This window comes from Poecile atricapillus, chromosome Z, assembly GCF_030490865.1.
Source record: "Poecile atricapillus isolate bPoeAtr1 chromosome Z, bPoeAtr1.hap1, whole genome shotgun sequence".
Classification (NCBI taxonomy): domain Eukaryota; kingdom Metazoa; phylum Chordata; class Aves; order Passeriformes; family Paridae; genus Poecile; species Poecile atricapillus.
In genome coordinates, this window is record NC_081289.1 from 44,887,578 (window position 1) to 44,903,278 (window position 15,701).

At 36.5% G+C, this 15,701-nt stretch overlaps 1 protein-coding gene across 1 annotated transcript in view; it reads right to left on the reverse strand.

Moving 5' to 3' along the window:
• The window catches only part of LOC131592831 (monocarboxylate transporter 2-like), a 79,514-nt gene that overhangs the window by 27,632 nt on the left and 36,181 nt on the right, over nt 1-15,701 (reverse strand). The window contains exon 2 of the mRNA XM_058864635.1: nt 4,266-4,509. Coding sequence (XP_058720618.1) covers nt 4,266-4,479 — 214 coding nt within the window. The 5' untranslated portion in view covers nt 4,480-4,509. The remainder of the gene's footprint in view (nt 1-4,265; nt 4,510-15,701) is intronic.

The following is a 15,701-nucleotide window of genomic DNA, read 5'->3' on the forward strand; positions in this document are numbered from 1 at the left end:
ACATACCATATGATACGTTGTTTTCCAAATTAATATTAGACAAAGTCAAAATGAGGACTTGTCTATAGGTTACTTTTGTGCTGTCACATGAAAAATCCTTTAAGGGTTTGTTACTGTTTGGAAACGCTTAACTTCAGACTTGAATAACTTAAGCAATACTGACGAGAAAGGAAGATATTAAATGCTACATTTTTTAAGTATGAGAGTGTTTTGAAAAATTATAGTGGCCTCTCCATACATTTTTATAGCATCTTTCTTCAAAAGCAGCCTAAAGATGCATTTTAAACTATTTACTCAGAAATAATATCCAGAATTTAAATGAACCTTTTATGTTTTCTGAACTTCAGACCGGCAAGACTGTCCCACATTTCACAGCTGGATACGGCTTGAAGGATTTATCAGCTCTCAAGCTAATTTTCATAACTTAATGTTATACCCAAAAAATTCTTTTTTGAGAAACAAACAAACAAACAAACAAACAAACAAACAAAATAAACAAAAACCACAGACTGTTCTTGGAAACTGTTCTTGGAAACTGTTCTTGGAAAAATGACAGCAAAAGAGTTAAGAACCAGTGAATGAAAAAACTGCTTTTTCCCTGAGGAAATCTAAAACTCAAGGTCAGCTCAGTCTGAAATCACCAGACTTGTCACATGGCTTTCATAGCTGCCACTATGGCTCCTATCAAACCCACACTGAAAGCATTGAAAACATTTTTACAGGAAACAGATCGAGCTCTGATAAGAAGCTCCTTAATCACCTTTAGCTGATAACACTGCACAAAGTGAGAGGTAAAGGTCTGGAAAAGAGAAGAACGAACTAAGAGAACTTGAGGTCAAATGTATTTGACCTTTTTCTTTAATTCCTTAATTTTTCTGTGTGCTGGAGCAGAAATATGACTCTGTAAGTATATGGACACATATTTTATATACATAAGAATACATACATGCATTTTATACATGAATCAGTTCACACACATGTAAGAACACAGACTGTGCTGTCAGGATAACTCAACTAATTCCATTTTATCCCAGCTTCTGACCTCCAGTGACAAAAGTCTGTTGGTCCCAAACTCAGTCCCTTGGGTGAAGGAATCCATCACAAACGCATCACCCTTAATTTAATGCAATTGACAGTCTGCTCAAAAGAGGCAGAAGAAGGAGTTACCATGGAGACTGGACAACTGCTCTTCTCCAGAGGACGCTTTTATCAAGCATGGTCTGAACAGCAGAGGCTGTGCAATACTTGTAACCTTAATCACATCACTGGATCTTGCTTTTTGGGATGCCTTTTTAGTAAAATCTAACAAACATCAAAAGGTTGGGGGTGGGGGAAGAAGGAAGAGAGAGCCTAAGAAAACAAACAAACCGACCCTCTAAAACACAACAGAAAACTGTATGGAACTGCATGTTGTGACAAATTGAGAGAGAAAAGGAGTTTCATATCGATTTGATTTATCAGATTTGTCACCTCTGTCTGGTGCTTTCCTAACAGGGTGAATGCTGTGCTTGACCTATTTGCTGGAATTAACCAGGACTGCAGGAGACCATATGGATTGCCAGATGGTCTGCTATAATTTAATGCCATTTATTCTAAGTATGAAGTAAGTGATAAATATAATTAACATTCTTTTAGCTCCTTACTGGAGCTTTTTTCTGAGGCACTGAAAGGTAAGTTGATACCTTGTTGCTGAAACACAGATGCCAGCTAATTACTGCAAGAGGGTGCAGCCTCCAAAGCAAAAAGTGTCTGAACAGACTCTAACTTATTCACTGACCCCACTGTGATGATTAATAGGTTGAATGCTAAGCTGTAATGAGGATGACAGATCTTAGATGTTTTCAGGTTACCTTCATTAGTAGCATGGTGAACAGTGCTCATAGCAGGTGTATGTACCACACTTCATAGTAAACAATGTACCTTGTGGCCTGAATGTGTATTTCACATTACAGCACATCAAATGTGAAGAAAGAATCAAACCACCTTCAGACAGCAAAAACAATGAAGTGATTTCCTTCAGAAATGTTTTTCCGGATTGCTATTTCATATTCTGCCAGTGATTGTCTAAATGGCCTAGTTTTTAGGAAGTGGTCCTAGAGAAGCTTTGGCTTCAAAGAGTGTTTATATCAGGCAGGGTCGTCATTCTCAGCATTTTAAAACCACTAGTGTGCAACAAGATACCCAAACAACTCTGCTTACTGTTCCTGTGCTGATAATCTTTGTAGTAAATGGGGTAGGTGTTAGCAGAATGAATAGCAAACAATTTTGTAATTTTTAATGTCAATATACAAGTGGAATTAGTAACTGGTAATCTGAACAGTCAAAGAAGATTTGAGAAAAGGCAGAAATAATCTTTTGTATTTAATAGCAAAGTTTTGCACATTGAACCTTACAGGCAGAAATGACCACAGCTAAATGTCCTGAGACATGCACTGTTAATAAAACCTGGGTGAACCTTGACCTGACAGAAATGGCATAAAAAAAATGCTGTGCAGAGAACACAACATAGCAACACCTGCACTATAGAGCAAACCTGATTTACAGAGCTGAAGGAGCTCAGGGTCAGCAAGTCACAGCATAGAGAAAGCAGAAAAAAAATCCAGCTTTTCAACACCTGTGTTCTTCCTATGCCCCAGAAGGGTTCAGCACTCGTTCAGAGGCCTCCACAATTACATCGATACACTCTACAGTGCAAGTGCAGATGCACCCTTAAGAAAGTCCTGAATTAGGGGCGACTTGAATGTGATCAGACATACCCTCTTTTACTCCACTCTTGATTGCTTCAAGTTATTTCTTCACCTGGTGAATATTGGTGAATTAACTTGACTATTGTCTCTCATCCTATAAAATACTTTATGTTTCTCCACTGGCATCTGAATAACTTACGATTTTCTATTAGTATATGAATAAAAATATTATCAAAATATCTGAATAGCATGCTTTTGTTGATATTGATACCATCCGTCAAGATGTCTTCATAAAGTGTCTGTGAATGACAGAATTTGAAAAAAAGATCCATTTTTCCATCCCATCAACTGAGGCTCTAAAACTAATGCTATGAAGGCTCCAGCTTCATTATTGTAGTCAGAGGGGAAAAAGAAGTAGTTGGAGAGACCAGTCCAGATAGCCTGATCCTCTTTGTAGGTATGCTCCCTACTTCCCTGACTGCTAAATAAGGTAAGGGCCATTCATGCGTCAGAGCTTAGGGAGGCTGAAATAAGAGATAAAAAAACTATCATGCTGAAAATGAGACTTCATTCATTTGTTGGACGTGACACTGCACTTTACTAGTACCCAGATACCATTTCTGGAAAATACCAGAGCTATACTCTTCAGTGATTAAAGAGTTTCAGTATCAATATGCTATCAGCACAATGTTTTCAGTCTCTGTACATACATGTACATATACATAAACACATGTCTATAAATGTATGCATTTAATTGCCCCATCACTGCAAATAGTCAGATGTTCCAGATGGTTACCTCTTAACATTAAAAGAAAGGGAAATACCAGTTCTGATGCCTGAATTAATGTAATTCACACCTTTGAAGGGTCTAAGTGTTTTGCCTAAGCAGCAGCTTGCTCTCACCAATACTTTAAAGAGAAAAAAGTTCTGAAAAAAAATGAAGAAACCACGCAGAATTTAACAAGTTAGTCTTTGGGGTTGATGGACACAAAGCCTGTCAAAGCAGATTTGACACTTAGTTCTTAAACATAGCTTTGTACTTTAAAATCCTTTTACATCTGTCTTGTTCTTTACTTGCTTGCTTACAAGAAAAAAGGTATCAGACAATTTATGTTCACGGCTCAGTCCCAAGAATAAGACTGTCTGCATCTTAGCTGTCATACAAATGGCATGTTTGAAACATCACTCTGGGCCTAAATGAAAATAGGATTTTAGGACAAATAAGGACCAGATATAAAACCCCTGTCTACAGACAAATACCTGTGTCTCAAGAATGAACCCTCATTGTCATAATTTCTGTGATTAAGCTTCATCATTGGATTTACTGAGAGATCTCACCAAGGCAGTGGAAAATGACCCCCTAGACCCAGAAGAAATTATTTAGGCAATGATTTGCTGGGAAATTATACTCTCAAACTTTGTGAATTTAGGAAAAGATTGCAAAATATTTTTTAATCCAAATTACCTAAAACTTGGGTGGAGGAACAAAGAAAAGGCCCTAAGGGGAAAAAAATGCTTTAGGATCATGTGAAAAAAACAACCAAGCAATGCTATTTACTAATTTCACAAATGTCTTACCTCCTGCATACATGACAGCCAACATTATCGATGATATCCAAGCTATCTCACTATATGATGTGTGGAAGATCTCTTGTATTTCTTTGAAGAACACTGTGATGGCTTTGGGGAAGGCATAGGAAAATCCAATGGAGATAAAAGCCCCAAAGACCACAACCCATCCCCAGCCTCCATCAGGAGGTGGGTAATCTGGCGCTCCTGTGGCAGGTGGCATTTTTTGGTCTCTGTCTCTTCTCCAACTAGACTGAAAAACAAGGAAAGAAACAGGATGTCATTTTTATTTTCCTTTTTTCCATATCAAACTACATTATTCAATAGTCATCTGCAGGGATCATAAAAAACCCTCAGATCAATTTCTGACTTTCATGGGAACAAGACTGTCTGTTTTTAGAAGCAAAGCTGTTCTGCAAAAAACCTTGTGGCAAGAATATTTCCAATAGCCTAGTCAAAATGTGGCAACTGTTAAAAATCACTGATCTCAGTCACTGAAGTTGTATTTGCAATTAGTCACTTATTGCAAAGTGACTAGTTTGTGTGGGTTAATTTATGTAGCTCTACCATCTACAGTATGGAGAAGCAACAATGGAAAAAAGTTACACCTAAATTATAAGTAAATGCTATATGTAAGTTTTAGTGAGATTTATTGGTATTGCAGCAAAACCATCATCATCAACAACATCAGAGAGGAACAAACTGTGGCCATCTGAAAAGCAGAGATATAAGCAGAGATTTAAAATTCCCTGTGTATCCATAAAATAAACACACAATATTAAAATTCCACATTTTACTTTTAGGATTTTGATATTTTGATGTTGATATTACTTGCAGGAACAAGGTAGAGCTTTATGGTACTAATTTTGCTGTTTCCACATATCAGAAGACATCAGGAAGATTTCCACAGCTCTTCTACTTTAGAATTGACCATAAGACCTGCCAACACCATGATACCTTACAGAGGTTCTAAGAGGTGTAGCCAACACCTTTGGGCAGCTCAAATCCACATAAAACTTCTAAAGACTGAAATAAATTTCATATTGCTAATATCATCCTCATATCTAAAACCTTATGTTTTTTACATTCTGCATTACCTTTTTAGAAAATACGTAGCAGTGAAAATCCATTTTTTATTTCTGAGATTTTTTTCCACTAACAAACACCATTGTTATTAAACACTGAACTGGAGTCCACTGTGGTTTTTTCTATGTAAAGCAGGCTACACAGACAGTATGAACTGCAAATTCTTCTTTCCTCCCTGTTTCTTTTTTGGGCATTTAGGCAACTTATTACTCTTGATTGGTCTCCTGCCATACTAGTGTTGAAAACTGCAGATGCTAACAATGAGTAGGCTGCTGTTATGCAACCTGTTATTACCAGCAAGTCTCTACATGATTTCTTCTGTGCCACTCACAGCATATTCCAATATCTCACAGTAAACTGCATTAGCAGTGGGAGTGAGATGATTACCTTAACAAAAACTAAAAACACCCAACTGTGTCAGCGTATACTTATCTCTTGGGATAGTGCCTGGAGTACTTTTAGGGTAAATGCCATGTAGCACTGCATGTAATATAAGCCACAAAACAAGCAAAATGTTGCTTTTAAGATTACCTATTACTAGGTTATCCCTGTGATAGAAACCCAGTGTACTTTTGATTCTTCAATTCACTGAAGCTGACTGTAGACATCAGCTACAATCTCATATAGCTGGCACACCCCTGGGGGAAGCTAAATCAATGACTAAAACATCTGGATTTTAGGCAAAATTTTAAAAACCCAGGTAGTTTGGCTTCTGCAACATATAAGTGAGATTTCCTGCTGGCAGCAATAGGTATCTATTGCTCTGTACACAGAGCATATACATCTTTTTAGACACACGTCCAGAAAGAACCTCTGGTATGTACTTTGTTTCTGCTTATCCCAGTCTCAGTTTAATGTTAGTTTACTGATAAAACTCAGAGAGGAAATAATGGGCATGCCACTAGAGCAAGTTGGACAAATAGAAACAATTCTGGTTGCTGAGACTTAACTTTGTCGACACCATCGACACTATTAATAAATACTATTAATAAATACTGTTTTGTTTTTGCTAATATAGATCTATTAGAAGAAAGAGTATCTCAGAAAGCCCACTGTAACTTAGAGCACAAATAAAAATGATCAACTGTATGTTCAAGAGCACAAAACCTCAAAACTGCCACAAAAAGCAGAATTCTATTTCTGTGAGTTAAGTGGAAGTAGAGAACGAGAGTTTGCCATCTATCCCAGAAAAGCTGTTCTGCTCATCTGAGAAAACTTTTGGTTGTTTCATGAAAAAAAGGTTAACTATTGTTTTCTTACACTTCAAAGGCTTCAACATATTTGTTTTCATATTTAATATTCACATGACAACACTTTTATCGCTATTATAAATTTTTGTCATGGCAAACAACATCAACACATTGCTCTTCATAAAAATGGAAGGGGCTTATCAATTTACTGAGGAAGCACTCCTTTCCTAAAAATAATACAAAAGCACTTTGAAAAAATCACAGCCACCACATTAGTCAAAAGAATGCTGAAGGTTCCTGAATGTCACTAATGAGTGGTTTGGAGAGATCCCACTATATCCATCCCTTTAGGGTAGAAGAACAGGCTCTGACAGTTCAGTGCTTTCCTCCCTTTAAAAGCTTCACAGTAAATTACAGGAGAATTAAGGAGACAAGCAAAGGGGCAGTGGCTGTTCCTGTGCCTTAACCTAAAGGCAAATTTGTGCAAAGGCCACTGCATGGTCCTGTCTGCCAGCCTACAGTGGGCATTATGTTGTCATGAAGAGGAGCCTGGATCATAGTATCTCACACCTCCTGTTTATCCCATGAAGTATGGCTAAGAATAGCTTCCCTGATATTGCTTTATGATCATCATGGCCAATATTAGCTCCAGTCAATAAAAGGTAAGAGGAGAAAAATAAAAAATATGTGTTTGTACCAAGGTGAAACTAAATATTTATTTTCTCACAAACATTAAATCCAACATCTCAAACATTCCATACATGCCCAGGACCTAAAGCAGCATTCTCTTGCAAAATCTCCACTTAATGTCCTGCCGCAGTCCCTGGAACTGAATCCCTCCTAAAGACGTCTAACCCATTAATATACCCAGCTCTAACCTAAGCCTAACTAGTAAGAGTTGAGTAATATAGGCAATATTATGACAAGTGCAAAATCCATCAACAATCAAAAAAAACCCAGAATTTTACATTAGTAGACACAAACATTGATAAAGGAAGAAGCAAAAGATGAAGGAATAAAGTAGTGGTAATCAAAAAACCTTTTCAGAACCCTTATAGGTTATTGTGGGCTGTGAAGAATAAAAAGAAATATGGTAAAAATTATAAAAACAAGCATGTGTGGTGATGTTCAAGTGAAGGACACAGTACCAGACCAAAATAAGAAAAGAGAAACAGTGCTTGAGTAAATAAAGATCACCACCAGTGTTTTTAGTCAGTCATATGAATTCCATCATGTGCTTAAAGCTGGCAGGAGAGCATTGCTTATACCTATGCCTTTATAGGCAAGCAGTGGGCGAGGAACACCCCCTTCCCTCTCCCAGGAAAGCAGCAGGGGAATAGTGACTGGAGTGGGTCCTGAGTGAAACCATCAATCTCACTCCTCACTGTCAAATACACAGAGATTCCTCAGCCTTTACATACCCTGTCAGATGTGCACAAGGATTTTCTCCTCAGTTCTTTCTAGTTCCCCTGTATAAATCCCATTTATGTAAGCAGTGAACAAGAACTCATCTAACTGTAATAGGAGCTGCATGTGTCTGCTAACAAATAATAGGAGAGAAACAAGAGGGCACTTTTATAACATCTGATATGCAACATTTTTATTGCAGTTTTCAGCACATTTGAACTTACTTAGGTGTATGAGAACTAAAGAGAGAAAGAGAAAAAAAGAAGGAAGGCAGAAGAAAGGATAGATGTGGAAGGAAATTAAAAAGGGAGAAAGAAAAAAGGAAAAAGTAGCAAGCAAGCAATAAGGTCAAACTAAGAGCAAATGCTACAAACAATGTATCTTGATATTGTGCATTTTAGACTTCAGTCAGTTATAATCAACCTGTTCAAACTGCTCATGTTCCTACCAATGCTTCATTAATAATCTGCAGTTGCCAGCTGCCAGAATCAGCTATGAATACAACAGCTTGTCAAAGAGAAGGGTTTATATTGTTCTCTTGTTTATTAAGACTGATTTTACTGGGAGTTTTATTTTTTTGCAGTGTTAGAGTAACTGTTTTCTTCTGCTTGCATTTTGTCTGCCTTGTCCTCAATGTGCCCCATCACCACTTGACTCAGCAGCCACATGTCCCAGAGTAAAAGAACTGGCATGTGAATAATCTGTCCCAGGCTGCTGTAGGATAGTAGAAATACTTGGCATTTGTGTACTGCCCTCCAGTTCCAGACAGTAAGCCAAGAACTGCAAAAAGCTTTGCAAACTTGAGCAAAATCAGTTTTATAACATCCCTGTGAGGTGACTGAAAAGCATAATCCACTTTTAGACACGGGAAACAAATGTGATAACAGACTGAGTAACCTAAGTCTTGTCCCAGATCAGTGTCAGAGCTGGCATATAGACTAATGTCCAAATAAGATGTGAGTAATGAGATTTTTAAATACGTGTGTATTTTAGAATCTCATTAAGTAGCAAATGCAGATTATTGTACCGCTTAATACTAGAGCTAGGAGCTGAGGTGGGGTACAGTGTTTGTTTTATAGGTTTGAATATCTGCTTCTCCAACTTACCCTTAGCACATGTTAATTACACTGTTGTATTTTAAATAAATGACTTTGTAGTAGCATTAGAACATAATAAGTTAAATAAGAATTATACTCTAATCAAAGGTCCTTGCTTAAATGCTCTAAGTTTTTGAGTTTTTATTAACCCCTCTTTAATGAGTTCTAAGCAGGATGGTAGAATAGCAGGTACCATTTCTTCAAATGGTATTGCCTCACCAACTTCTATAAGCTATTGTCAAGCTCTTGGAAACAACTTTGAGCCTTTGAAGAAAAATCTTTCTCGCTAGTTTTGTGAGAAGGCTCTGCTCCTACTTGTGATTGTTTTTTGTTGTTTTTTTTTTTCCTGGAGAAAAGGAAGATGTGCAAAGACTGTAAGGCAGCAAGACAGTATGTTGTCTGCTTTTAGCTCTAACTATTCAGATCTGGAGGCAAAGTAGCTCCTAAGGAGCTCTTGTACCTAGCCTTAAAGAACAAGCTAATTGTCCTGAAACAGGGAAATAGTCTCCTTTTAGTCTGTATTCAGAGACTAAGGGGTATGTGATAAATAAAACCCAGGCAGATGAAAGATGTACTCAGGGTCGGACTTCACTGCCTTTTTTCCACTAGGGTCTAATCTTCAGAACAAACAGATCCTGTGTGAGACCAAAACTACTAAAAATGCGCCCAAGCTAGACAGCATTTTAGAAAGATGTTGGGGTTTGTAAAGTCTCTCCTACAAGCTTGAATCTAAGGGTTATGTTTGTAAACGCTTTCCAGACTTCTACGTGACAATAAAAGAACTTACATATAATATATATTACATTAAATGGTATTTATAGGGCTAATGTTAAGAATTTTCTACTCTTGTTAAAAGTCTAAGAAAAAAGAATCCCCAAATCACCATTGTTACTTCAAGCCTATTTCACTTCATTCTTAAAAAATATATCTACAAGTATTCAAAGTCTAAATCTCTAGCTTATTGAGAAACAAAACTTTGTTTTTTCTTGAAGACCAGACGAAGGAACTAGCTCTAAATATTCGTATCTATGAAGCAAATATGGAATTATTTGTAATTAAGAATCAGTATTGTGGTGTACTTGTCATCCCACTGAAGCAGTAACTAAACAAGTGCTTGAAGCAGTGTGGGAAATTAAGAGCCCCTCACATATCCAAGGCAGACATATGCATATCATTGTTCCAAATGTCTAGGAGGTTGGCAAAGGCAGGCTCCATGGAGGGAAGCAGAAAAGAGGGAAAGGCTCATGCTGTAAGATAAAAATAAATGAGCAATCCCCATAACTTTCTTCTTGGGGTCTAGCGTTTCAGTGGACTGATTCTTAGGAACAGCATCAACTGGGCAGATAATTGGATGCTACAGCAAAATCTGTTTGCTGAGCTACACAAGGATGATTGCAGATCTGAGCTCCTGATGGATCACAGAATCACAGAATCAGAATATGCTGAGTTGGAAAGGACCCACAAGGATCATCGAGTCCAATTCTTACCCATGCACAGGACACCTCAAGAGTCACACCACACACCTGTGAGTATTGTGCAAACACTTCTTGAGCGTTGTCAGGCTTGGCGCTGTGACCACTGCCCTGGGGAGCCAGTACAGTGCCCAAACACCCTGAGTGAAGAACCTTTTCCTAATATTCAACCTAAATATCCCCTGACAAAACTTCAGGCCCTTCCCTCTCTCTGCCACTGGTCACCACAGACAAGTGCCTGCCCCTCCTCTTCCTCATGAGGAATTTGTAGAGCACAAAGGTCTCTCCTCAGTCTCCTTTTCCCCAGGCTGAACAGACCAAGTGAGTTCAGCCACTCCTCACACAGCTTCCCCTCAAGGCCCTTCACCATCTTTGTTACCCTCTGGACACCCTCTAATAGCTTAATGTCTTTTATATTGTGGTGACCAAAACTGCACACAATATTCAAACTGAGGCCGCACCAGTGCAGAGTGTATTTGACGGTCTAATTCACTTTGACCAAGAATAAAGGCACATCATATAGTTCCTTTCTCCTTCTTAGAAGCCTCAAAATAGGATTACTGACACAGAAGTGAATCCTGAAAGATACTGCCCTATAAAAAGCAAGAACATATAAATTACTCTGTTAGTGTAATTAAAATTCCATTTGCACTATGTCAATATGTTATTACTAAGTCAGTAACTAAAGTGAGGTTTTTACAGTACTGGAACCTTCATCTGAGAAAATTATATTGTAAATATATTGGAAATGTTACATCATTGAAAGCAGATTTGGAGCATTGCTAAGTCAGTAGTGAGATGACTAACATAATCTGTCAAAACTAATACTAATGCAGTATTTATAATTAATTTGATTTTTGTTGCTGGATTTGGTTTTTCAGATTTTTTTTCTTTTAAACTTCATGTGTTGTGGTGCCACATTCTCCTGGGTATCCATTATCTGTGTTCATAGTCACAGTCATGAGGTGGACTCCCATTCATCATGTCTTCTGTTACTACCTTTTTTCATTGTTTTTATGGGAAACCTATATGACTGGCTTATTCTAGATGACTAAATGACTAGAGTTAAGTGAAATGAATTCCAACCAAAGTGACTGCAATTCTGTTTATTACTTCAAAAAGACAGTCAATAGAATATCTAACCGAAAGAGGTTGTCACTCTGCCCAAATTGAAGTGCACTGAAATGAACTGTTGATGGCTAAATTGAAAATGCCAGTGATCCAGCCTGAAGAATTAATCAGATTTAACAATAAGTTGATTGAAGTTGTAAAATTCTGCAGACCTGAAAAAAAATAAACCACCAAACTAGTTAACCTTTCAAAAAAACCTAAACCAAAACTTTCTTCTGCCATTAAAGAACTAGCTTTAATAAGCTCAGCTAAACCCTTTATAAGTCAAAGTTTTATCTCCCTACACTGCAAGAGTATTGATAAATTTATTAATTAATTTCTAACCACTTATGGCATCTCTTAAATTCTAGCAGTACTCCCTCATATTTAATTATGGCGGTTATCAGCTTGACAACTTGCAGATGCTTGAAAATTTAACTCCTTTTAGACCAATATTGAACAATTTTTGGTAACGTTTGCCTTTCAACTACATCAGCACACTTACCTCCTCTAAAATTCACATTGAATAAATGTTTTAAATATAAGACTTCCCAGAATAAAAGAAGTCATGTAAATTTGGAGCTTTACGTTTGATAGGTATTTGAAGAATTCTGATGTTTGGAAGTGGGAAGTTATGGATTCATGCAATTGTAATATTTTATAAATGGAAGAACTAAGGTTTTAAGTCAGTGTTAATGGAGTTAGCTGCACAGATGTTGAACATTGCTTAATAAATAACATAATATTTCCAAAGCAGCAGACTTTTTATTATCCACAATAAAAGATATTAATTTTAATACCATTTTTCAATACTAAGCTGCAGGAAAAAGTATTAATTATGGGAAAACCTAGCCTATTCTTAGGCTGCATCACTAGTTAATATTTTCAAAATCTAAATTTGTATCTTTTTACATAAACATGTAACTTGGAAATGGCAATATTTAATTAATTTATTGCTGAAGATAATATTCACATTAATCTGTGAGATGGATATTTGACATTAATAAGATGCAATAGATTCCAATTGAAATTCTGCTGATATTAATTTCTGTAAACTTTATGAAAGTTGCTCTGGGCTCTTGCAATCAGAATCCAACCCTTGGCCCCAGTATTATGGCCCGGTGTATTTTTTGTCTATGTCCTACCACTCGTTTAAATCCCAGACTAAAAGAATCATCTCTCACATACTGGAAAAATATTTTTCTTCTATTCTAGTGCAATGCATGACTCCCATGGGTGGAAATAGTTACTAATGCTTAAGTCTCAGTGACGACTACTTAGATTATGTAATAGGAAGTAAACTGATCTGGATTCTGTTCCTAAGAGCATATGACAGGGAATATATAGCAGGCCAAGGCTGGAAAACAACTCCAGACTGCAGAAGTTTATACAGAGTTCACATTTCATTTTTTCCTGCCAATGTGGAAATTGTTACTAGTTTAAGAAATTTTTCTCTATTGCTAATAAAATGGACAAACAAACTTAGGAATGCTTCTGATAACATAGTCTTTTAGAAGTGTGAACTGGGAAAGCTAATGAATTCTAAATCACCTTTCAGCAAAGCTACAGTTATCTTACATACTTTATAGAGAAATAAGTAAATAAGGCAAGAAGGAAAAGGGCAGAACTACTAAAATTTATGAGGAAAATACCGTTCAAAAGAAATTACTTGGGGACTACTGCATGTTGAAAAAAACCAGCAAAATTTCTGCAATTCTGAGTATCCAGTACGAAAACCTCCCCAGAACTTAGGTCGTAAGTAAGCTGTTCAGTTAATATAGATTTTTTAAATTGTGTGAGAGTAGAGGACGTAAACCATCTATTTGTATGAAATAAAACTAAAAACATAGATAATTGAATCTGCAAAATCCAATTGATTCATCTGTGCTGTAAAGATTTGATGTGTGAGTTCTTTCTGCCAATGACAGTTAAAATGTGAGCCACTGATTCCAAACACAACGTAGCCATAAAGTAAATGAATCCAAAAGTAATTTTGGAATTACTAAAACATATTAGGTTAGAAAAAAAAAGAGAGAAAGAAAGGGGGAAGGAAAGAGAGAGAGGAAGAGGGGAAGAGAGAAAGAGAGGAAGAGAGGAAAATACAAAGGAAGAAAGAAAGAGAGAAAGAAAAGAAAGAAAAGAAAGAAAGAATGAAAAGAAAGAATGAAAAGAAAGAATGAAAAGAAAGAAGAAAAAGAAAGAAGAAAAAGAAAGAAGAAAAAGAAAGAAGAAAAAGAAAGAAGAAAAAGAAAGAAGAAAGAAAGAAAGAAAGAAAGAAAGAAAGAAAGAAAGAAAGAAAGAAAGAAAGAAAGAAAGAAAGAAAGAAAGAAAGAAAGAAAGAAAGAAAGAAAGAAAGAAAGAAAGAAAGAAAGAAAGAAAGAAAGAAAGAAAGAAAGAAAGAAAGAAAGAAAGAAAGAAAGAAAGAAAGAAAGAAAGAAAGAAAGAAAAGAAAGAAAAAGGAGAGAAAGAAAAGAGAAAGAAAAGAGAGAAAGAGAGAAAAATATTTTTCACACTAATAGAATAGAGACAAAATTTTTTATGCATTTATAAAAAAGCAGTTTTAGAACTAAATCAGTGTGACTTTGCAAAGCAAAGTGGAAGAATTATAGAATGTCGACATTATTCTCACAGAGATGTACAACCAAATGAGGAACTAATTTTCATCAATTTTCATCTCATGGCCAGGTATAGCCATGGCTCTGAAAAAGGAAAATGTGACAGCAAGGTATACTCTCCTCTCCAGCTGTTTCCAGTTCCTAGCAAACACATAATCATGCAGTATTTTTTCAGGTATGCTAACATGGTGCTTATGTTTCGGGACAACCAAGGGCCATCCCTGAAGATGCACTTGCCATTTCTTAAGTGCAGAAATCAGATGCTAATAGCACCCTGAGGACTGTGCAGGGGAATTTAACTTCTCTAACCACCTATCATTAAAGTCCAGCCCACTCAACTTTCCGTCTTTCTTATACTGATATTTATGCTGGTAAGAAATTATAAACAAAAGTATATTCCTATTTAATAACCCACAACTTTGAGCAAACAGCTAAAAAATTGGGGAGGCATTTACATGGGATGGTGTAGTACTACACAGACACTTGCCATCTCTTGATGACTAAACATGGCTAGTAGGAACAGAAGAGCTGTGTTAGTTGAGTATCCCATTGGGGGAACTTAGCTCTGTTTGAGTATCATGGCATGGTGCTACATAAAATAAGTACACGTATGATATTTATTTGCCCAGTCTGGAACATAATGATAAAAAAATTCATTTGAAGTATGTACCAAAACAAACATAATTTAGGCAGTGGCAATGCTCTAACATAAACAAATACAGGGAAGGAAGAATTTGTGATTGTATTTGATTTCCATGGGAAGGAAGAGGATGTTTAATTACAAACTTACTATGTACTTTGTCCAAGTGTTAATGAGATGACCTGCTGGTATATATACAAAACAACTTTAAAGACCAAGATGGTTTAATCGAATTCTGACACGTACTCCTCCACCCATTGTAAGAAACTGAGCATGGGGAGATCAAAAAACCTCTCTTGATTATTACAGAGGACACTTTTTCCTAACACAGAAAGTACACAACATCCAAAGAGTACAACACATAGCTGTACCTCTTAGAGAACAGTTATACAGTGCAGCAGCAAAAACAATCTCCAAACAATTTCCAACAAGCTTTAGCATTTATCAAGGATTTTATGTAATCATATTGTTTAGACATGTATCATTTGTACCTTTTTTTTACTCTGCCACTTACTAGCGCCTCATAGAATACTCAGAATATAAGCATGAACCCCTGGGTTCTGCTCTGGCACAGTAGCACTGGAAAGTTGTTTGGTGCTTGTCAGTACACTCAAAGACATGACCAACCACTGAAAGATTCATGAGAAGTGCTAGGTCTTTCTGAACCCCCCCTTCTCATGCTGACATCAAGAATTTCTGATTAATCTAGAAATCAAGTTTTTCCCAATTTTTTTGTCATATTTTCCATATTTCCATATATTTCCATCTCCTATTATAGATTTTCCATTTAGTCCCAGCACTACAGATTTAAGTTAATACCATCTATTT